This window comes from Synchiropus splendidus, chromosome 2, assembly GCF_027744825.2.
Source record: "Synchiropus splendidus isolate RoL2022-P1 chromosome 2, RoL_Sspl_1.0, whole genome shotgun sequence".
Lineage (NCBI taxonomy): Eukaryota > Metazoa > Chordata > Actinopteri > Syngnathiformes > Callionymidae > Synchiropus > Synchiropus splendidus.
In genome coordinates, this window is record NC_071335.1 from 10,130,904 (window position 1) to 10,154,879 (window position 23,976).

The window sequence follows — 23,976 nt, forward strand, 5'->3', positions numbered from 1 at the left end:
AGTGGTCGGCCATGTAAACTGATGGAGAGGGGTCAGCGGATAGTGCAAAGAGGTCGCCGACTTTCTGTACAGTCAATTGCTACAGAGCTCCAAACTTCATGTGGCCTTCAGATTAGCCCAAGTGAAATTTGCTGGAGGACAAATTATGGTGTGAGGTTGTTTTGGCCCTTTAGTTCCACAGAAAGGAACTTAGGATGCTTCAGGATAGCAAAACATTTTGGACAATTCCATGCTCCCAACCTTGTCAGGTTGGAGTGCCCCTTTGCTCTTCCAACATGACTGTACACCAGTGCACAAAGCAAGGTCCATTAAGACATGGATGAGTCTGTTGTGGATGAACTTGACTGGACTTGACAGAGTCCTGACCTGTTGAAGCTGATCAAGTTTGCGGATGACACCACCATCATCGGGCTCATCTCAAATGGAGATGAGTCGACTTACAGGAGGGAGGTGGAGCGGCTGGTGTCCTGGTGCAGCCACAACAACCTGGAGCTGAACACCCAGAAGACAGTGGAGATGGTCATAGACTTCAGGAGAGTCACAGTTTCTCTGTCCCCTCTCATGTTGCCTGGTTTACCCATTCCTGTGGACTCCATCTGCTTCCTAGGATCCAAAGTTGCTGGTGGAGTTGTACACAGCCATCATCCAGTCCATCCTCACCTCCTCCATCACCGTCTGGTACAGCAGCGCCACCTCCAGGGACAAGGTCAGACTGCACCCTCTTCATGACCTGCAATGTTCCCTCTCATTTTTCATGTGTCTGAGCAAACCCACAGACTCTCTGAGCGGTCACCCGGACCACGGTGAGCAACCCGGCGTCGGCTGTGTCTGTAATAGCTTATAATAGCGTTAAAATATTTAAAAATGTATTTACAATTTGTGTAATTCACATTGAGGAATGGAACGTGTGATTTTACTTTTAAATAAAGCATTCGAATGTTTTTTAATTGTGTGTGAGTGTATATATATATATGTGTGTGTGTGTGTGTGTTTGGTTGGAGGCTACTATTCTGTAACACTAATGAACCACTGCCATCTAGTGGCATGAGACCGTCACTGTCTAAGCCATAAAATCAAGATGCATCCCGAGACCTTGTCAAATGTATGCGCTTACATGACTGACTTCATCCCCTCATTGACACCACGTTCTCAGGAATGAGCTCTGATGGTGAGAAAGAAAGACCACGCCTTTAAAAAATGTTTATTGTTCTAACCACAGGCGACACAATCTGTTAAGAACAATATACGTTAAAAAAAAAAGTAGAGCACCGAGTTCTTCAGTCGATCAGTCAGATACATGTCACAGGTCCACATTGACCGACCAGCAACAGATCTACACAGCATCAATGAGGGGGCGAGGCATCGTTGTTAAAAGACATTAAGACGCAACAAAACTCGAAAACATTGAAAAGTAGTAATGCTTTGACAAAAGATTCAGAAGGGAACTATTTCAATCACACGTCGTCGTTGGTTCTTGTGTACATCCATTTGTCTGAGAAATAAAATATAAATACATTGTGACAAACCAACAGCTTTGTATTGCACCATCTATTGGAGGGAGGTTGTGCAAAATTGGGACTTGTGAGGAGAGGGATTAATCTGCTTTTTTTAACTGCATATTATCTGTTCAGTGTAGCTTCCTTTATATTTCTAGGTCTCACTAGGACTGTGTGCATACCATGGCATGATTTCTTTACACCTCACAGTAAGCTTATCAATGGAAAACCTATATCAAGAGAAAATGAATGCAGCCCGGTGAAGCTAACTGCAACATGAAGGAAGTTGAAGTCTGTTGAAGTCAGTGCACACGCCTCAGGCAAACAAAGGGGAGACATTTAAAAAGAACTTATTACACAAAATACACAGCCACACACTACAAAAATAAGGTTTCTGTCAACGTCTGGACCAGAGTGTCCAGCATTGATAAGCAGAGTAGCAAACAAGGTTTGCTCCTTGGGAATTTGGCAACTCCAACCATGAAGTTACGCTTCATAAAAATATTGCAAAGGCTGTAGTCGCTTAAAAAAATCTGACATTAAATAAGATTTAATTAAATAACGGCAAAAAATATATAAAATTCAATGGCTGGAGTGTTTGACACAGGTGTGGCAGAGCAGTCGCTGCATGGGAAAACGTGTGAGTTAAATGCAAACTGGACATGTTGAGACAACCAAAACGTACATGTACAGAAAAATAGTGCAAGAGTTAAAGGTGGACTGCTACATGACTGCAGAGTGTAAGACTGGACCTGCGAGGTCAAAGTCAGAAGGCACAACTTCAATCCGAATTCCCTGCCCAGTAAGAAAAGAGGCGGTGTGGTGCTTCTAACTTCCTATTGGGAAACAGTGAGAGAGAAACTTTTTTTTAGCTCTAATGAAAGTCAGAAGAGGCGGTCAAGAGTTTGGATAGTTACCAAAGACAAAGTCGCACCATCTGGGTCCGGTTAGGCCCCTCATCCTCGATTGTCTCATCATTTTGGCTGGTGGTGGTTCAGGAGATCCAACCTTGGGACTTCGAGATTTGCCTTTTTGCCGTGTTGCTGGCCTTTTGTCGCGTTCCAGGGCGGATTTTCGGGCACTCCTTGTCGTCATCCTTTTTCTTTTCACAGCTTTGACCCCTCCCACGCGACTTCGGTCATCCAGTGTCACAGTACTGGAGTTGGGTCGCTCAGGTGTTCGGTGGTGAGCAAGGTCAATCTTTTTCAGAAAGACGCGGCAATCCTTCAGTGTCTCAGGACTCCAGGCTTTAGTGCAATGTTTTGGCTCTTTATGTGCATCTACCTGCTCCTGAGTTTGGCTCCTATTTCGTCTGTGCATCAGTCTCCCCGCCTCCACCTTGAGCGTCACCACCTTTTTGCGTTTGTTGTTTCTCTGCCTCTTTAGCCAGACTTTCCTTTCATCACGAGTTTGGAACCTCTTCTTCGCCCTGGATAGTACCATCAGGTAATTCCCCCCTCTGACCTCCCTCTTGGCCCCTTGTGTCTGACGCTTGTGAGAGAAAAGTCTTCGCCTGACATTGTGTTTTAAAGTCGATATCTTCCTCCTAACGTCCTGTCTTCTTAGGGCGGCGCGGTGCTGCGACGGACTTTGGGGCACAGCCCTGGCAAATTTCTTGACATGCTTGCGCAGCCGCTCTGCTTGGGGACTGCTGCAAGAGCTCTTCTTACTAACGGGACGAGAAAAGTGCATCACTTCGTACGGATTACGAGAGCTGGCCTTCTTGATAATGTTTAGGGACTTTGTTTCTGTCGTTTGCATGAACCAGGAGCGAAGCTGCTGTGTGCTACAAGACCACGGTTTATCTCTCGGGCAGTCAAAAAGGGCTTTAACCAGATACGAGTGTTCGAGCGAACCGTCTCCGTCGGTGCTCGCTTTAGTCTTCATTTCTTTTCCTTTTTCGTTGGTAGATTTCATGGAGACCCAGCTGCCAGAAATGAGTTGTATTTGTTGTATGAGCTCTTGGTTCAAAGCCATCTCTTCAGTGGAAGATGCCCACCACCGTGGCGGGTTTCTCTGGGTAAATATTGAGTCTACAGACACCTCAGCCATTTTACTGACGTTCTGAGATGAGCTCTTTTTCTGTCCTCGCCGCTCATCTTCCACACAAACTCGTTGCTCTTCCTGCTTCATTTCACTGCTTGCCTTGTTGAGCAAAAGCTGCTTGGAGCGTCGTAGGAGAGCGTTACTGTGGCTGTGCGACCTCGAGCTGGCACTTGCGACAGCGTGAAGGAAGTAAATGGAGGGCTTTCTTACTCTCTTTGAGTAACGTACTGGTGCAGACCTGTTCTTCTGTCTGTCTTTATTCTTGTCTCGCATTTCTGCCTCCTCCTGAGGGGGACCACGCCTTGACTGCCTGGCGGTTAAGCAGGAGTCTTTGGTTGATCTAAATGCTGTTGCTCTCTTCTGCCTTACTGCTGCGGGAGACTCCCTGGACTCTTTCTTCATTTTGATTTTACGCTGCTTGGGAGACATGGTGGCAACAGTGACAGAAATCCCAGAGATTTTGACTTTAGCAGGTCTGCCTGGTTTTCTGGCTGGTTGAGCATCGCAATGTTTGGGGCATTTGACATTAGTGCTCTGCATTAAAGGCCCTATGGACTGCTCTGTGTTGATGAGGTTCTCCGACAACTTCAATGAAGCAGAGGAGAAACGGCTAGAACTTCGCGTTCCTGCCTGGCAGACATCTTTAAATTCCATTTGTATTGGGTCAAAGCTCTCAGACACGGTCCTCTTGTTTCTCCTGGAGCGGCCATAGACCACAGTGATCTTCAGGTTCTTGTTTAACGGATCATCGTGCAAATTGTTTTTGTCAAGCGTCGGTGGAGCAGTCGCTGATTCCGACGCCTTCTGCTTTCGTGGTCGACCAATGGGTCTCTTGATTTTTGTTTCGAGCTGCGCTCGGAACTTCTTTGGTCGACCCCGACGTCTCTTGGGGGTGGAGTCATGGCCAGATTTACCCGGCGAAGTTTCATGGAGACGCCTTGCTGGTGAAAGGTCAGGTGATCTCCTAGAGACTGTTTTGGGTGAAACAGACTTCGGTGAAAGAGGCAACTTTGCTGGTGAAGAACCTGAACTGACAGAGGAAGAGGGAGACTTGACGGGTGAGGATGTTGAATTTGACTTAACTGGTGACTTTGATGGAGAACTCGATATTTTACGCAAAGTAGTTGACTTCAGCGCAGAGGAAACAGGTTCCAAATGAGTACTGGCGTCAGTGGACTTCAGCGCTGTCCCAGACCATGAAGATTCCACACAAGGATCAAATGGTTCCTGAGGATGCTCATCTAAACCTGAAGGTGCTGTTTTCAGACTGTATTTCAAACCTTCTTTGTCTTTCACAGGCGACACAAGCATGAGCTTGATTGGACTGGTGTACTGGACTGGAGAGGTAGCGGAGTTCTCACAAACTGTGCTGATGTTAAGGTCCATGTCCGGGGACTCTGTCTTTGCGATCTTTTGTCTTCTTGGAGAAGTTCTGAGTTTTCTGACGCTTGAGTCGCAGCCGTCAGTCTGACCATCTGGGCTCTGTGTTTGGGCCTTTCTTTTACCGTGGAGCGTTTCGAGAGGTTTGGGAATTTGAGAGTCTGACTTTGAACAGAATGCAACATACTGTTGGTTTACTTGCGAGCAATGACTGACGTTTTGAGGTCCAGACACGGTGACTGTGGAATACATATTCTTATCCGAGGAAGGTGGAGTCAAACAATTGTCCTCCCGTGCTCGCTGATTAAAGATGTTTTCAGAAAAACATGCAACAAAGAACATCTTTCTAGGCTCTGTGACATAAGAGGAGAAGCGCTGCGGAGGAACTATGTTTCTCCTGGATCGTCTCGACTCCACGTGCGTGACTCCTTTCTCCTCCAAATCAGATGCCTTGCTTCTGTCAGAGTCTCTTTCTTTTGACAGCATCTTTGGATCCAGCGAACAAGGGTCTACATTAACACCCCCGTTGTCACTTTTATTCATAGTTATTTCTCTTTCCATCTCCTGTGCTTTGCTCAGCTGGAGTTCTTCAGTTGCCATTTTCCCTTGTGTTTCACCTGCATCCAAAGACTTGCTATGACACCCATTTTTCCGTCCTGCGCACTTTGAAGGTAACACCTTCCTTCGGTTGTAATACTGTGCAAGCTCACGTTTAATGTTCAGAGTTTGTCTTCGGGCGGATGCATCCGTAGGAGGTTTGGCTATGGCTGCGAGTACTTCTTGGCGACGTCGGGAGCGGGTATTGGGAGATATGGACTCTTTGCTGTCCTGGCGATTGAACAGTTCACTGAGATTGTAGTCACTTGCGCTGCCCGTGTGCAAGACAGTCGTGATGATCTCCGTTAGATGTGTGTCTGCACGAAAGTGAGGCTTCTGGCTTGCAGGGACACAAGGAGCCTGCGGCTTCTCAGCCACGTGAGGCTGGCCTTTATCTAAGGGCCTAATGGTGTCAAGTTTCTCACTGAAGCGCATCATGACATCTTGTAAGGAAGACCCATTGGGGACATGTGCTGTCCACATTGGGCACGCTGGCTCTTCTTTTGTTGAGTCCAAACGCTCTTCCTGACAGCAAGAGGTCACATGGGCTTTGCCCAGTAATCTAGGACCCTCATGAGGCTGGTGAAGAAGGCACGGGGGCTTTTCGTGACTTTTCATATGCATGTCTGAGGGGACTGGAGAAAGAGGGGGAGGGGACGGACTACGCTCTCTCTTGAGGACTGGACAATGAGAGTCGTCCAACTCCTGTTTTATTCTTGTTTTCGTTTGTGTTTTACAAGAATGTCTTGATCGACAGTTAGGGTACGGATTGGCTTTGCTACAGCACACAGGGGGAGGTGGGCCTAAACTTGGAGCAAGTGACGGACAGGATGCACATCCACCAACTATTTTGCAGATATGATCTACATCCACACTTTGGCAGTGTAAATAAGGCCGACCTTTTGAGCACATTTCCATCCCACATCGCTGATGACAGCAGCACATGGAGATTGCAGGAGTGTTGCTTTGTTTCAAAGCGAACTGGTGGGCGAGGTCATCGCACTTGCAGTCTCCTTGACCATCATTCGATATGTATTTGTCGTACTCTTCAGATAAAGGGAAGGACGGTACGCAGTCGTGGGCACCTGTTTTACATATTGCCATTGAGAGTGGGCTGGTAACTTCGCATCGATGCCCACAGCAGCAAAACCTTTGACATTTTGAGCGATTGGGATCAGCATAGGGCAGCAGTCTTTCCTGGTTTGCCAACTTTAACACTTGGTAGAGCAAGGAACCATGTGCTGGACAAAGAGAACTTAGAACAGCATTCAATGGCGAGTTCTTGTGATGCTTCTTCTGTTGATGTCCGAGTTCAGACGGCAGACAGCAGCTAGAGGCAAAAGGCAAAGTTTTCAGTTAGGCGGTTTTGTGTGGTTGCCAAGGCAAATCAAAACAACCAAAGTCTAGCACTCATTTAACAAGTTTAAAAGAAATATATGAATTATGAAATTCTTAACGCTACTCTGACATGGATGTAAAACTAAGTTTTACATAATACAGTGCGCAGACCATATTTAGTGAGAGTGAATTTGGCTTGGTCGTGTTGACATCACGGTGCAACTGCTTAAAAAAAAAAAAGCCTTCGATTGTGTCAGAGGAGGGTTTTATTAATCAAGCCGCGAGAAGTCAAACCCAACACTTCTGCAACAGGCAGATTGTAGAAACGCTCAAACCCATTTGTATAATGCAAGATTAAACAACAGAACAAAATCAAACACATCAACATTAAATCATCAAGTCAGTGACACATCACCACTAGGATTTCAAACTGCATATGTCTTTGATATGTTTCACCGTCTCACTCAGTCAGACATAGTGTAAAGACCCAAGTTTTCAGACCATCAGGGTCAGACGCAGTTCAAGGTTGAATCTCAATTTTGGTGATCTTTACGATTTAAAATGACTTCTTTTTCACAATGCACTACACAACTACAATAGTTAAGTTGTCATTTTGAGAATCAAATAAATAGAGGATTAACATTTAAAGCATTCATGCAATTAAAGTACAATTAAACTAGTGGATCACAGTTCCTTAGCACATCAATAAATAAATATTAAGAACACGCAAGACATTGAACAGGTTTCTATAATATACGATAAATGCTTCTTATAAATTATAGTGCCACAATGGATTTATGTATAAATATCTTTGAATTTCTTACTCACGACTACCACCCCTTGGATTGAGTATAATAACTCTTGATTCATTTGAAAACAAAGATAGTGGCGATGAGGCATTGGACTTGTTTCCAAACTGAGGATCTCATCCTTTACACAATCCCAGCGGAGACTATCCTGCAGTGTTATGTTGTCAAACATTCAAGCTGTGAAGAAATGACTTCACTGAAATGCTATTAAATTGGGATGGATAAAATGAAGTTTGAGTTGACATCACAAAAAACATTTTATAGAAGCATGCTGAGTAAACAGCAAGGCTTCTCCAGCAAGTGCCACAGTTAATACCAGTAAAAAAGGTCACTCCACAAAGACGAGTTGCTCTCTATGTGGAGCCAAAATTTCTTTGATGGCAATGTCTACAAATGACGGTTTCTGAAGACGAAACAGCCCGTACAGCTTGCTAAGCTGGTGGGAGCTTATGCTCAAGCACATTCGACATCATCAGAGACCTTGAGGTGAAACCTGACACTGGACGATAGGCAGATTTAGTTCAGAGGTATATATGGTAACGAGGTCATAAAGAGAAATGGACAAGCCGCCATCGCAGCAAAACCAGTCGAGCAGCTTCGCGTGGTCGACCCTGGACTGCTGCTTTGGTAGTAGCCCTGTCACTTAAAATGATTACATCTCAGAGGCAAACAAGAGTACAGACTCACAAATCTCAACGACACCAGCAGAGAGGCCTTCAGCCCCCTCAACAGGCCAGTGTTTCTACACTAGGAAAAAAAGACTCCACACCAAGTATAAACCAGTTTCCAAAGCTATGGCTTAACAGTGTTACGACCTTTGCAGTAGGTTCTGTGCCTGAAATGAACTCCGAAAGTAAAAATAAATATCAAGCAGCAGTCATTAAATAATTGTTCAAATCAGAGCTACGGCAGCACAGGCAGAAATAACTGGCTGTTTAAAGAACATTTTCACAAACGAAACATTAGTGTACATTACCCAGGCTTTACAGTGCACGTTACAAATCATGCGGCATTCCAACTGCACTCAATACAAAGACTAGCATGTACAAGTAGAGAGGGTGCATCATGTGAACAAAATGGCTTCAGAAGCTAATCTCTTTTATAAAACAGTAGTTGGATATACAATCGTTTATCTGTAGAGGTGATTTAAATCCATCTTAAAAAGGTTCTAAGTCACTTAAGTAGTTCAAGGAGGTCACCCAGAGAAAGAAAGCTGCAAATGACAATCATCAACAGCCCATTTACACAGGGCTTTAAGAACTTGAATCAAACCTGAATAACCTGATAAAGCAAACACAGAAATCACACTACAGTTCTACGGTTGTGTTTCACTCACTACGTGCTGGGCAGTCAAAAACAAAAATATTCAGTTTAAGGAGCCTTTTTGTCATTTCATTTTTCATCGCAGTTCCAGAAAATGTCAGATGCTACGGATATTTGCGCTCTATTATGGAGAAATTAATCTCTGTATTGAGGAACAGATTTCATCAAGGGATGCTTTGCTTACAAGGGAGAAGCAACGTAAGCATTACATTTTCAAACTTAAGATTTGACACAAAAACCCCAGCACCAGTCAGGCAAACACAACAGCAGAGAAAGTATTAAAAAAAACCTGAATATTAATATTCATATATCTTAAAGGCATGTGTTGTGTCCATGAATAAGTACTATGTAAGAGGTCATTAGTTCAAGTGTTGAGGAGTTTTGGAGGTGTTTATGGTCTACAACCTGTTCGCAGCAGCAGCTGAGAAGGTCCCTGAGTTAGCTGAACTGGTGTTTGAACCAGAACCAGAGGAGTTAGACAAAGCAAAGTTGGCAGATTTCTTTTTGGGTGGGTTCTTCAGAGTCCCAGTACGCTCTTTGACTTTATATTCCAGTGTGCTATGGGGCACTCCATACACGCCCTGGGCCTTGGACACACTCATTCGGCCTCCCATCACCATAGAAATGGCCTCTTCCATCAGTTCATGGTCATACTGGCGGTATCTTCCCCGCTTTTTTCTCGGTTGCTTGTCTTTATCGCGGGTTGCGCCATCTTCTGAATCATCCAGAGAGAATGTGCGCTGTCCCACGCGTTGAGGTGACTGGTTGGCACTTCCTGTACATCCTTGTGTCAGGAAAGGAGGTCTGAGTTTGAATGGCGCTGAGGATTTGGCAGGAAAACTGGACTCGCCGTCTACTGTTGGGAACCGCAGGCTTTCAGCCTTGTTGTCGCTGTCAGCTTGGAAAGACCTGGTGTGGTCAGAGGCGGAACGGACCTGAGGAATACGTAGGGACGTGGGGTGCTCCAGACTAGGGCTTGTAGGGCTTGGAGAAAGTTGGAGTGCATCCCTGAGCTGGGCAAAGGTGTGAGACAGGTTTTTTTGCAAACCACTTGGCTGATAAAATTTCACAGGTGGGGACGACAAAAACAGGTCCCTGTTCTCCTCTGCATCCCCACCAATTTCTGCCTGCTCTGCCCATGCAGCCACTTTCTGTAGAACGAGGCGGGCGTCTCCACCAAGCATCGATGACATGGCATGAAATGATGGCGAATCTTCCTTGAACTCCCTATATCCAGGGGCAACTTTCAGTAAATTCCCTGGTCTTTGCTCCAGTCGGCTGTCTAGACCCTGCTTTAGAGTGGCTAGAGGTATTCCATAAAGCAAGGATGCACGCTGCACCTGAAGCTTCCCTGAACGAATATCTTTCAAGGCCTTCGACAGCAGGCTCTCTGACAGCTCCCAGCTCCTCTCAATGTAGTCCTTCTGCCTGCACTGCCTCCTAAGGATGGGAGGACCAAACAGCAGGGTCAGGATGGAGATGGATGGTTTTGTGTTTTTTTTTGTTTTGTTTTTTTTTTGTTTGCATTGGGACGGGGGTTAAGTCGAGGGGTCCACTCCTTTATTCCTTGTGTTGGTAACATCACCGTGACCATTATGTCTTGACTGCTCTTTACACGCTGGTGTTTCACACGCACTAGGTGTAATCAAGCCTATTCACGTCAGTGGGAGACGTGAAGAGGCAGTAATTACTTTGGGGAATTCGACAAGACATCCTTTTCACTGAAAATCCCAGATGCTCAGTGGCAGAATAATCAGAATTAGATTGAATGCTCAACGTTTCAAATCCTAAATATGTGGCGTCCAGTTGTCATCGTAGGGCGCAATTGTGACGTTACCGTTCAAGAGATAAAAGAGTCAACCCCCAAAAGACAGTGAAAAGATAGAGATAATGATTATCCTCAGATCAATACTATACCTCATAGGCTCATATGTCAGGACATGCAAAATCAAGGACTTTGTAGGTAGCATAAATCATGTCTTCAAGTAATTTTGCACATGCACGATAACCCTTGAGACGATCCGTTATGATGTTATATTATGGAGTCACATGAGTACCCGCACATCAAAAACACTGAGTGGATGCAGATACCTAGATAGACTTAAACAATGGAGCCCAATACATCATTGCCTGGGAACCAACAATTCAGTGCTAGCATTTATAGCAACACTGTGCCCATACATAATATTTATCAGTTTTCTAAAAAAAACTGCAAGAAAAGATAAAGCACTATTTATAAACTGATGTGTCTACCAGGGAAAGGAAAGTAATTCATGTTCAAGCCCAGTAGAGCAGAGAGGACTAAAAGTACTACAGATGCAGATTACATAGGGGACTGAATGTTTAGGATTACACAAAAACTACATTAAGGTAAAACCAGTGAGGAAATATGAAGCAGATTAAAGTGGAACGCAAAAAGGCTATTAGGTCTGCTTGACGGCAAAATCCAGTAAATCCAACAAAATACAAAACTATGCTGGCATGTGCTATCAAAACTATTACAATACAAAGTGTATGTTCAGCATGGTAACTGACAAGCACTAGTCAGTAAAGTATTTGTCAAACTTATGCTCCATTTTAAGGCACATCAGTCCAAATTTCTCCTCTTTACATTACAGATTTTGTGTACACAAATTTTAACAAACAAAACAAGCCCAAATAAAATCATTCCCAGGCCTCACCAAAGACACCGTTCAGTAGCATATCATATGCCTTAAATTTTGCGAGATGCAAATCAAATCATGCTTTACACAGATGCAGTTCCAAAAAATAGATACTTACCCTGAGCTTTTATCATTAGACGCTGCTGTTGCTGCCTGGACTGCATTTCTTTTGGAGAGGTCAAGTACACCATCTGTCACATAAGTAAAACCTGTAAATTACAAATTTTTAAACTGAAACTGTATGTTTCAAAACTGAATTCATGCAGAGTCAATTGAATAAGGTAACACTTTTGAAATACCATTTTTTGCAAATAATTTAAATTACACAGAGCCATCTTCTACCTGGTTCAGGTTCTTTTTCCTTCACTACTTGGACGCGACTAACGGTGAGATCCAGAGGTCCATCAATTGTTTCAGGTGAAGGCAATGACTCTCCTGCTGTCACAACACTTGCACTTGTGTCTAGCAGGCACTTGGACGCATATTCCAGAGCAAATTTGTGTATCATCTTCTTCATGAGTTCTTGGGCAATCAGTGGAATGGAGGAATCGCCGCCAATGTTCACATCTGTCAAAAACAATGTTTTAATGCACATAAGAGACTGAACAAGCGGCAGATGCCTATGAATATAGAGAGCTATTTACATATTTCACAATATGCAAAAGACTAGTAAAGGAGATCAGTGCTGCAGACACAGAGGCGAACACGGCATATTTGGCGCACGCTTTAAGGTAAATAAAACATGTATATTCATCGGTTTGATTTAGTGGCATGAAGGTTGTCTGCATGTAAAAATCCATGTTAGCTGCATGTAAATCACAGGGTTCAGACAGCAAGGAAAAATTAGGGGATTTTAGTGCGGAATTTATGGTACTAGTACACAAGTCCAAAGAGTTAACAGCAGACATTTCAATCGGCATGTGTTAATCCTAAAAAATAACAGATCCTATTAAAAATTGAAAAAATCATCTTTCAAAGCTGTACAATGAATTTCTTGCTAACTCACCTTTTTTGTGGAACACAGACTGAAGAAACCTGTGAGCTCTTTGGCTGCTTTCAGAGATTGTTGGAGGTTGACAAGGAGAGTAATCAGATGGGGATGAGAGGGGTGAGACGGCTGAGGGTACTTGATCCTGTCAAGACAGACATATACATTTTATTCCTCTTTGAAAACGGGAGCTTCTATTTTATATTTCCGTAGAGGACTGGTTGTATTCATCAGTTTTTAATGTGGGGAGGTTTTCATGGTCATGGTCACTTATTCTCTACAGAAAAAGATCTTTTAATGCAGACATTAGCAATTTATCTAAAGCCTTTTAGAGACACTGACCGTGATACTAGAGTTGGAACCTTTGCGAAAATGTACCAGCATTCAAACCACTGTGAAATCAGAACTAGTAACAAAATAAATATTCCAATATTATTTTTTCTGCCACTGGTCTCAACCTGCTCCACATGTACAGGTCTTAAGGAGACCAGATTCAAATCAAGGAAGTGCACCCTTATCACAAATGCTATCCTGAATTACACTAAAGCAAAGAGTGGAGTAAACATTCGATGTTAGAACATTCCTGGATGCCGACGGTGCGCTGGATCACTCCCAAAAAGGAATAATTTATTCCCTGTCCCATTTCACATAGTTCCTGAAAATTGTATCCAAATCTGTCTTTAAGTATTCAAATTATTTTGAATAGAGACAAATCAATGTGGTCAAAAACATAAGCTCCTTGGTGGAGGTGATGATTGTGGTGCTTCTTCGTATTCATTGTCCCTCAAGACTCAAGCAGCGTTTTCCCCTTTCTATAACGTTTTTTCCACGTGTCCACCATCTGCTGGTGTGAAGTAGTTGTCACTGCCTGAGGCACCTTCGCACCTGGGGCATATTTGCTTGATAGGCTTGTATCAATACTAATGGTTAAGTCTTTTATTTCTACAGCAGAAAATGCTTTCCAATCTCAAACATTTTGTCCTTACAATAGCTTACATAATGAATTGCCTTGAGTTTAGAAGTGCCGTTGCATGCAAATATCAAAACAGAAACTTCCCCATTAAATAGTAGGGCTAGCTAGACGGTTATGACAAGAATGATAACCCTGATGCTGAAAACCACATCCCTGTGGTATGGAGCATCAACACTTAACAGCGGCTAGTACTATCGTCTCCCTCTTTTTTTTTTTTTTTTTTTAAACAGGAGGGAGGCTCAATCTGTGTAGTGGGTGTCAAGATGACTGACACCATCTAAACCAGGTGTTTGATTAGGACATAGCAATAATAGGTATGTTCCAGATCAGGATTTTTGCTGCCGTTCACTGATACCCATCAGCCAGAATGTTGATCACCGCTACTGTTCACCAAAACCGATGACATGGATCGACAAATAATTTGTCAAAATGACGTGACCTTCTGTGTACATGTGAAAAAAAAATGAACCATACACAGAACCAGACATGTTTTGATATACCTCTTCAAGGAGGCAAAACCTTGAAAAACCTTGCAGCATGCAGCAACTATTATTATTATTATTATAGGACAACTGAAAAACATTTAATTCAATGTTAGACATCACACTTTGGTGAATCTCTTGAGACTTTACTATGTTTATGAAATATTTACATACTAGCCTCTTGTAGCGGGTCTCAAGAGACAGTGAATTTATGAAAGTCTCCACTCCGGACGTTGTCAAACATTTCAGATTCAGGTGGCCAATGAACGCTGCACCAGACTCCAAAAGTCGACAGATTTGGTCGTTTCAGACCGATCTGGTCATCGAGATCGATGAAATTAATCATTATTCCTTGGTCAATTTGCTTAGCGTTCCGAATGTCACGCTTGGACCGGCGGGGGTTGCTAAGTGGTCGCTGTGCTAACAGCCAGCTGCTGAGGAACCAGCGGTCTCACTTTCACAAGCTTCTTAAACTCTCTGTGCACTGTCAAGTGCTGGCGCTTTAAATGGCGCATTTCATTTTGACACGCTTCCCTGCACAGCATTTTGCTGTGCATGTGCAGCAGGATGCAGATTGAAAGAAGCTCCACAGCAGACATTCTGCTGCCGAGTGTGCAGCTGGGAGGGAGGTGTGGACACATCACAAGCACAGGACTTCATCAGAGCGCCGGCTGTCATGAGATCAGTTGTGATCGTCATTCACAGATCACGCTGAAACTGGCCGATCATGATCGTGACCGATCGATCGGAGCATCCCTAAGCAATAGCCATTTCACGCACTCACTCAACTGTTAGGTGCAGGGATTGTTGCAGGGTGGGGCCCAGCATGTCATTTACAGTGCATCAGGACACAATGAAAGTTCGGCGAATCAATGAATGATGACTATCATCATCAATCGTAACTGTGAACGAAAGTTCGACTAACTGATCAGCCCTATAAAAATAGCGTGAATTTGGATACCTGCAGGTTTATCATCCAGCTGACCTTAGACATATGCAACGAGAGCAGCATAATCAAAACGTGTTTGTTCTTCAACTTACTCGGTCTATGGGAAGGTTGCAGAATGTGCAGTGAGAGACACTCGACTCTGGGGACCAATCATCCAGTTCTTCAGGTTCACAGTCTGTCGTCACAAAAAGTGAAGTTGACAATTTACACAACCCCAACACCTATAATATTTTTTTTTTCATTTAAGTTATTAATTTGAACTTACCATCGAATAAATTAAGATCTCTCATTAGCATTGAGCCATATATTCCCTCCAGAATACTTTCAAACCCTGAAAAACAACATATAAAAACGTCACCTATGATAACAAAACAAAACAAAACTCACGGATTTGTCAAAAACCAAGCCCATTCAATGTGTTTGGCTAGCAGTCGAAATCCTATTTTGGTTATAGGATGAACTACATTTGCCACAAGTTGTCATTTGCATGTGTTAGGTAAGAAAGGAATAAACGTGTAGCTAAAACTCCCTTGCTACAAATACACCAACATGAACGATGTTCGTAGCATTAGCATTGCCAACATAAAAGTCAATAAACCCCGCAACATCTACTCAGATTCCAATTTGGAAGGCAAATGTCAAGTGATACGACAGTCTAACCAGCTTAAAATGGGTTGTCATGCAGTCGAACGACAGAAAAATCCCATAAGAGTGGCCAAAAAGGCAGCTAGATGGGACAAAGAAAGCCAAGCGGCTAACTCCGCCGATTAGCCGGCTTGTAAATATTAGCACGGTAGCTCAACATGACGGAAAGTGCTCCGGAAAACACGTCATCTCAATTTTGAACAACAATGCCCATTATTTGATTGCAATCATACCAACGCAATGGATCAATTTGTATCGCCACGAGTCAAGTTCTCGCCGAAACCCTCTCCTTTCTGCCGTGCATCTGGAGCACTGCACGGCCGCCATTCTGCGTCCTCCCCCTCTCTCCCCGACTACAGGAAGCGGCCTCCTTCTCCACTCGGCAGCAAAACAGCTGCAGTACTGCCACCCCTCCTCTGAGCGGTGCTGTTGTACTTTCTACTTCACGCCACTGGCTTTATCGCATGTCCAGACATTTGCCAACGCAAACGCTTCACCGTGTATCCAGAAGAATTCTTCAGTTCTAGTGAACTGGATTTGGAGTTAATGCTTCTATAACGCGCGCAGAATGGAAAAGGAAGGCAATGGTCGACATCACATTTAATGGGCACACAGTTCAGGTGTGGTACACAACAATAGGCCCAACCATTCGTACTGTCCATGTGTGCGACCATGGTGACAATGAGGGATGTACTTGTGGGCAAACATGACGACCTGTACAGGGGAGGTGTTGAGATGAGTTAATACTGCACATGTGCTAACCAGGGCTCAAAAAACAAAGGCAATAGCTCTATATCCGATGTATTCTATGGGGCTGAAGCATAGTGTCTATACCCACGTCCCCAGTTGAAGAGAGGGACTTTCCGCCATGACAAAGTCTTTTATGTCTTGTCAAAATATGTGCATCGCTTTCTCGCTTTCTTTAGAGTATTGCTCACCCTTGAGGTGTAAATTGAATTTTGAGTCTTCCCAGAAACTGGGTTGAGCCAACCATCTATGGAGATGTTGTTTGGTTTCTCCAATGTGAAGGTCTGGACGTGGGCTTACTGACTGTATAACACCACGTTGTTTCTCTTGCGCTTGCTAGATACAGTGATGCTGGTAACTATAAACCCCTTTTTTCAGTAAGGGGTAATGTAACATGTTACCATTTACAAACCATTAGTCTGTTTAAAGTGGAGGAAGGAGAGAGTGCCGTGTTTTCTCGCAGGAATTATATTATTATTATTATGCTATTGAAATAATGCATTCTGGTTTAAGGTTTTGGCATATAGATTGATGCCGTAAACAGAATTGGACTCTTAACTTCAGATGGCAGTAAAGCACATTTGGAAAGTCACCCAGTTGAACTATGACTGTAATTTAAACCTGTAACAGAGTTGTGGAAACATGATGGAGAATCAATGCCCCTGATAGATCTTAATTCACTAAGTCATGGGAACCAAACCAAACCTGACCAAACAAAATAAATGAGCCCAACTCATTGTTTAAATAATGACTTTAGAAGAATCAGAATCAAATTTATTGCCATGGTCAGTGGGGATCCCACCAATTATGAAAGTGTTTTGGAATAAAGCGATGACAGAAAATATAAAATATAATAAAATAATAAAATAAAATGGCTGTTCACAAATTCAACAGTCTGACAGCTGTGGGGAAGAAGCTGTTCCTGTGACGGGAGGTTTTGGTCTGGATGGACCGTAGCCTCCTGCCAGAGGGAAGAGGAACAAACAGTCCATGTCCAGGGTGAGAAGGGTCGGCCCTGATCCCACCTGCATGTCTCGGGGTCCTGGAGAGAAGAAGAAGAAGAATGGAGCACAAAACAAAATTTGATTTTAAACATCAGACATTTGTTTTAATTTTAGACAGAGAAAGGAATATGGAAAACCTTGCTCTCAGTGCAACAGTCTTCATTATTCATTCTCATTAAATGTAATCTTGTAGTGCCTTGTTTGAATCAAGTGTTTCAGGTTGTGTGCACAAGCAGAAGAACAAGGCGAGTGGTGAGATGGTTGCCCACAGTTCCCTCTCTGTGACATCTGGTGCAGTGAGTGATTAGAAACGAGCTACAGCTTAGCACCGAGGTGGTGGTCCCTCTGGGGTGTCTGCAGATTCCCAGAGGCACATAAAACCTCAGCCACCAACGTAACTCATTACCACCACACCACAAAAGCCTGGCTGTGTGCTTCCAGTTGGGGACACTCATTGTGTGTAATATGATCGAGCGTAGCACCTGGAACCTGTTATGTAGTTCAAACAGGGGCACAGTAGCCAGAGTTCTCCTCACCTTTAATACCTCAGCAACTCTGTGTGTTATCGCCAAAGTGAAACATGCTTAGAGACGCACATGAAGCATGGCAGTTCAAATCTGCTCATGCTATTGTGACAAGAAAACACATGCATATGGTTGTGAACGGCAGTGGACACAAACAAGCTCAATTGGATTCAGTTCTGGGAAACAGGTCCATAGCATCAATGCCTCCATCTTGCAGGAACTGTTGACACACCCCAGTCACATTACCCTCAATGTGAACCTGCTTTCACCCGTGGCACGGGATGCCAGTGCCATAACCCCCACCAGTGGATGTCGGGCCAGGAAGCATAGGAACTAAGAAGTGGTCTGTGCTCACCACCTGCAGAACCACTCCTTTATTGGGGGAGTCTTGCCAATTGCCTCTATTTTCCTCCTGTTGTCTAATCCATTTGCAGCATGTGAAACTGATTGTGAATCCTATCAGAGAATCCTTGTTGCTGTGGTGTGTTAAGAGGGAATTTGTCTCAATTATCATCTCTAAAAATGGTCGGGGCAGACAATTGTGAATATTAAACAATATTTCTGACCAAAGATCTTTATGAGTGTAGGGAGAGCTGATCACTCTTGACCAGCATTGTGACGTGGATCGAAGCCAATCAAGAAACAATCCGACACAGAGACATTAAAATGCCAGTAATAAAAATGCTCATTTTTTTCATTGGAAGACCTTTAAACCCGAAATCTCACAATTGTAACAATAAGCAGAAAATACAAATTGCTGAATGCCAGTGCGTTGGATGGTGGTGGTTTTTTTTTTTTTTCCAACGGAATAATCAGAATAAAACACTGTAAATAAATGACAGGCACTCGCGGAAGTTTGCTGCATGAGATGGACTGGGTAAGGACGGCCTCAGATTAGAGTGACATTTGCTTCTATTATCAACACTAGTTTATTGTGGGGCTTTTTTAACTTCATGTGTGGGGCCCTAAGCATTCAGTGGTTACCAGTCCCTCATCCTTTCATCCTGCTGAAAGGAACTAGTACTCATCTTAAAAGTTTATCTTACGAGCCCATGTGTTTGTAAAGATAAGATCTACAAATGCTTTCGACAGAGGAGAACAAATAGGATCCAAACAGACCTGTTTCTCATTCCAACAACCACACTGATTCAGTATGCACTACGGTATTTCTACTGATCGAATCAAAGCAAACGTTTGTCTTTTTATTTTGAATCAAACCAAACCATAATATTGATGAGGCATGCATTTTCCATGATGTCATCGGTATAATTTCATTCAAAATGCCCATTAAAACATTCTTCCTGCCGCAGAAGTTAGTGGTGTTTGTCTGTAAATGGGAGTCTGTCTTTTCCACTTATATTTTAAGACAGTAAATTCTAGCAGCCGATTTTCTTTTCCTGATAAAACCTGGATTCAGTGTATCAAATTATATGTAACACCAATAAATAATAAAAAATAACCACAATCATTACACAAAGGGAGAGTCCCATGTGTTATTGGCAACTGCCAAGTATAATCACTGACATGTTACACCCGCCAAACTGAAACCAGGGACCTTCAAAAGGGACTGAAAAAAATATTTTCAACCTTCTTTGGGAACTTTTTTTTAACATAAAGGGAGGCACCCTCAAAGGCATTCCCAAGATGGAAATGATTACCTGTGTGGTTTTTAAGGGTGTGTGAATATTAAGAGTGCATGCATATCATGCACAAGTGTGCATGCATATGTGTGTGTAAGACAGGAGATCAATATTGTGTTTGGACCATTTCCATTGTGATTGCAGAGGTGCAGTATTCCCATCCCAGCACATTCTGGCGCAGCCCTCGTGTCAGCCTCCCATGTCAAAGCACACAACTACATGCTACATCTGTTTAGAATTCCTGGTGTTAAATGGGAGATGGTGGTCACTGTGGGACATGGCTATGTTTATGTGTCATACAGCATTTCCCCAAACTTCTGTTTGAAGCTCTGCCTCTTGAACCCGAGTTTAAAAGGACTTGGCAACACAAGAACAAGCTCCTTGAGATCTAGTCATAGAAAGGGTCCCTATGCACGTAACACTGCTGTTCAGTTATTCACTGTCTATTTCCAAGCTTTGGAACGTGAAAGTCAAGAAGAGATGAGAAAGCATACATCTTCCGCCATAGAAACCTGACTTGGCGTAAGTGCTTGGAGATAGGGCGCATTTCCCTATGAGGTCCCACATACAGTACAGTTGCACAAATTTAATTCAGTTACTGCTCTGACTACCTCATGCCCTTCGTACACACTGGACTCTCAGATCCTCGCTCTAAAGCCCTTTGTGGTCCCTCTTCTCAAACCATTTATCAGTGACAATGGAAACAACACAACTCATTTATGTTCAAACGCTGCACCAAGTCATCGACACCAAAAAGCCAACTAGTTGCTAGAAGGAAGGTGTACATCATTTACTGCAAGCCATCAATCTAAACTAACGCAGCAACATCGGTAATCCATCCTCCTTGGGCCTCTCTCACTGCACCAGTCCCACATCCTTCAAGCTAAAATGGGCTCACGAGACAATCCCACCTGTGACAATATTTGGAAGAGACAGTGACAGGTAATGTCACCTGCCATTCACAAGGATTAGTGAGCGATTTCAGTCAGAGTAAGTTGGGTTGCGCGGGTCTGAGAAGGTCTTTCTATTCTAGGTCAATGGAAACAGTTATTCACTATTTTTTAGGCTACAGCCACCAACAATTCACCAATTTACCTGACACCCCAAAGTTGGGTGATAGAAGAACACACGAGAGCAGCTCATGGAAAACCCATACATGCATCTCAACTCAACGCGACCATTCCAACGACTCTCAAAAGTTCAAGTTGAGACTCTGAGTGTACTTGTCTTTGGTTACACTTCATGGTACGTCGGCACTTCTTTGCTAAGAAGACGCTTTAGTGCTGCAGTTAAAGGAATAATGCTGGTCTCTGTAGTTAGCAATGGTTTGAAGTTAGAAAATGGTTTGTTGGTCGTATCCTGATCATCAGTGCCAAATCTTTTTTACTGAAAATCCCGATGTTGTGTTTGACCATTGAATTAATGGGTAGCAATCGGGATGTGAAGGGGACTTAAAGAAAGTATAATGAATAATACCCCCCCACTCCTGAAGGACGTTGACTAAGACAGGAAATCAGGCAAGCTAGAGGCTGTGACATGCAAGCGTTGACCTGGAGAGGTACCACTGTGCAGAGAGATGTCAAGCTGCTTCAGATTTTAAGACGTCTTTCATAACTAGTGCCCCATCACGCTGGTTTTTACTGACCCCATCACTCTCTTTCTCTGCCTGTCTTGAGGGTGTCTGGAAGAGACGTTAGATAAGAAGAGACTCGGTGAAAAAAAAAAAAAAAAAAAAACGCTCCGAGGGATAATGTGGCATGTTGGTTTACATGGGATTATTATTCTTTTAAACAAAAAGCACTTACGGGGATGCTAACCTTCGACAAGGAATGCACAGCTTTGATTGAGGAAGAGTGTAGGGACCTGGAAGACGAATTGTCATTTTAATTCAAGATGCAAGAGGCCAGAATCCACTCAGGGAACGGCCAAGAGGGAGGTGAACAAGGGATGAGCAGAATTAGCCAAACCAAAACCATATGCAAGGTTAAGTGCATTCCCTCATGTCACACAAACTCAGAGCAGGAAATCATGGTACTGTGAGATGTCAGCCTGTCTTCACCCGCTCGTTTGCTTTGTTTTGTATTTGTCAAGTTGTCATAGTGCTTTTTTTTCAAATCATAAAGTTTATTCAAACCATACATTTCAGCAGTTTGTCTGGGCTAATTTACAAAAATAACAGAAGCAAATATTTAACACAGATGTTTTTTTTTCTTTTTTTTTTTTCCAATGCTTGGAGTTGCTGTACTCGAAATACTGAAGACTTTAAAATGTGTGACCTCTTTTACATGCTATTTAGGATCTACAAGTGGGTTTTCTGTTTAGGACTGTTCTGAAAAGTGTCAATAGAGATAAATTGAAAGGCAGGTTAAAGGTTAAAATATTACCCCAACCCTAACCCAAAATTTACTGAGAATGCTTCGTGCTTGACAGCTCTGAAGGAATAAGACACTCAAAGCGCTATAAAATAGTGTTGTAGGCGAGACCACCTAACCCGAGGCTGAGTCAAAACCAGACCTGAGCATGACAAGACTGAGCCAAGTCCAAGTGAATACAGAACACATTAGTCTTTTGCCATCGTAAATACAAACTAACCAACGCCACCAAACTCAAATCCCCCTTAAGTTATCTCATTTCCAACCTAGCCTTCAAAGTTATATTAGAAATACATTTTGCAAGTGTGTCGTTTGTTTGTTTTTACAAATGGAAGACCAGAGACCCCAATGCATGCCCTCCATGACTGGTGGAGGTAGTCGTGGTAGTAGTGGCTCCGGCAATGTCAATGAGCATGAAGCTAGGTAGCATTTGAATGAAGGTTTTTCTAAAACTTATTCAGTTGAGAATTTAGCTAATTTAAATTTTAAAAGACATAGACAAGACATAGTTTCAAAGCAGTAGATTCTAGGTCAAGATCAAGAAATGTGGTCTTGAAAACAAGAAGTGTTTTGTGACAGCTGGTATTCACATGATATTTGGGGTGTGCAATGTGACAATATTAGCTTGTGAACATACAGAACATGTTGATGATCTGCTAAAGTTAGGATTTAATATGGACAGTCTAGGCCACTTTCCATAAGTTACAGTATTTCTGCTAATGCACGTACTCTTGCTGGTGTAGGAAACAGCCCAGAGCGCTCTTGTCATACGCATCATCCTCCCACGCACACTCCAGCCAGAGCAAATAAAACACTACTGTGAGTTGTTCTATAACCAGATGCATCTCTAACTTGACCACACACCTTCACGGCAGAATGATGAAGTGTTCCTTGTCTGACTTGTGATGCCAAAGTTTCTTGCGCTGCATAGCTAATAGAGCTAATAGCTAACGTGAAGTTTCACTTCAAACCTTTATTTACACTCATAGAGCATCAAGGTTCACCTCACTGTTAGTTAGCTGATAGTTGGCTTAAAACCAAAGTCATTGCACTTTGATCTTTTTTGTTCCAAATTGTTGCAATGAAAGGTTAACCTCAGTTACTTTGGCTAACATGTTAATTTGACCCTTTACAATAAGTTATTTAATGTTTTGGTGCACTTGTTTTACTGACTGTATTGAATGATGCACAGTCACATCTTTGCTGTTTTGACAGTAATTTCATATTTATTCGGTTACACAGTGCAGTAACTCGTTTCAATTTAGTCTCAAGAATCCTGATAAGATATTTTTGCCATATCGCCCTCCACTCCATGACAGTCCTCACTGTAACATTTGTCACTGTGGTCTGAACAGCCTTTAGCACAGACACAGCTTATGAAATGGCACCGCCTCATACTCATCTCCTCCTGGAGTGTCCAAAACACACTTGCTTCCACACGGTGACTTGACACACTATACATACATGCAGCCTCCTGGACATCACAGTCATGAAAATACAACATTTATATCAGCGTGTATAAAATGTTTAAAGCCTATCATGCCCCGAGCATCAGTTTTTTGGCTAAAACATAATTGTCGAAAATGAGAGTGTCTTCCTTCCTCAAATCAAAAAATTGAGCTAGCTTGTAGTTCTTTCCTGAACACCCTAAAAATGTACAAATTCCAAAGACTGCAAAAATCATGCAACTCAACTATAGTTATGTGTCTTTCATCTTTGTGATAAAAAAAGAGCGTTGTTGATTCAGTGTTGTTTCCGTGTGTCTTCAAAGGTCCTAGATCATCATCAGCAAAAGCAACCTTCATGCACGTATGTAATACAAATGTGCATAGGTGTACTGTCATGCAGTAAGTCAAGGTCAAACAAACACAAACGGGGTTTCAACCCACCTATTCTTGTTTGAATTATCACAAAATAAACATTAATGGAAACACTAGAAATCTCTGCTTGGAGGGTGTGGATACGATATTGATAGGACTGGATATCATGTCACACACGTT

General features: G+C 43.0%; 1 protein-coding gene across 5 annotated transcripts; it reads right to left on the reverse strand.

Moving 5' to 3' along the window:
* Positions 1-1,214: 1,214 nt before the first annotated feature.
* Positions 1,215-22,985, reverse strand: LOC128754391 (ligand-dependent nuclear receptor corepressor-like protein). Of its 5 annotated transcripts, XM_053856978.1 has the most exons (9): positions 22,841-22,985; positions 15,923-17,478; positions 15,310-15,375; positions 15,137-15,219; positions 12,659-12,785; positions 11,995-12,219; positions 11,771-11,861; positions 2,414-6,849; positions 1,215-2,332 (listed from the first exon to the last, which is right to left on the reverse strand). In XM_053856978.1, the coding sequence occupies exons 2-9, from the start codon at positions 16,014-16,016 to the stop codon at positions 2,325-2,327; spliced, it is 5,130 nt and encodes a 1,709-aa protein (XP_053712953.1). In that variant the 5' UTR covers positions 16,017-17,478; positions 22,841-22,985; the 3' UTR covers positions 1,215-2,324. The 5 variants fall into 5 exon arrangements, with proteins under 5 accessions (XP_053712953.1, XP_053712954.1, XP_053712952.1 ...); XM_053856979.1 differs by having other exon boundaries at positions 1,215-6,849; positions 11,771-11,843; XM_053856977.1 differs by having other exon boundaries at positions 1,215-6,849.
* Between the last annotated feature and the right edge of the window lie 991 nt (positions 22,986-23,976).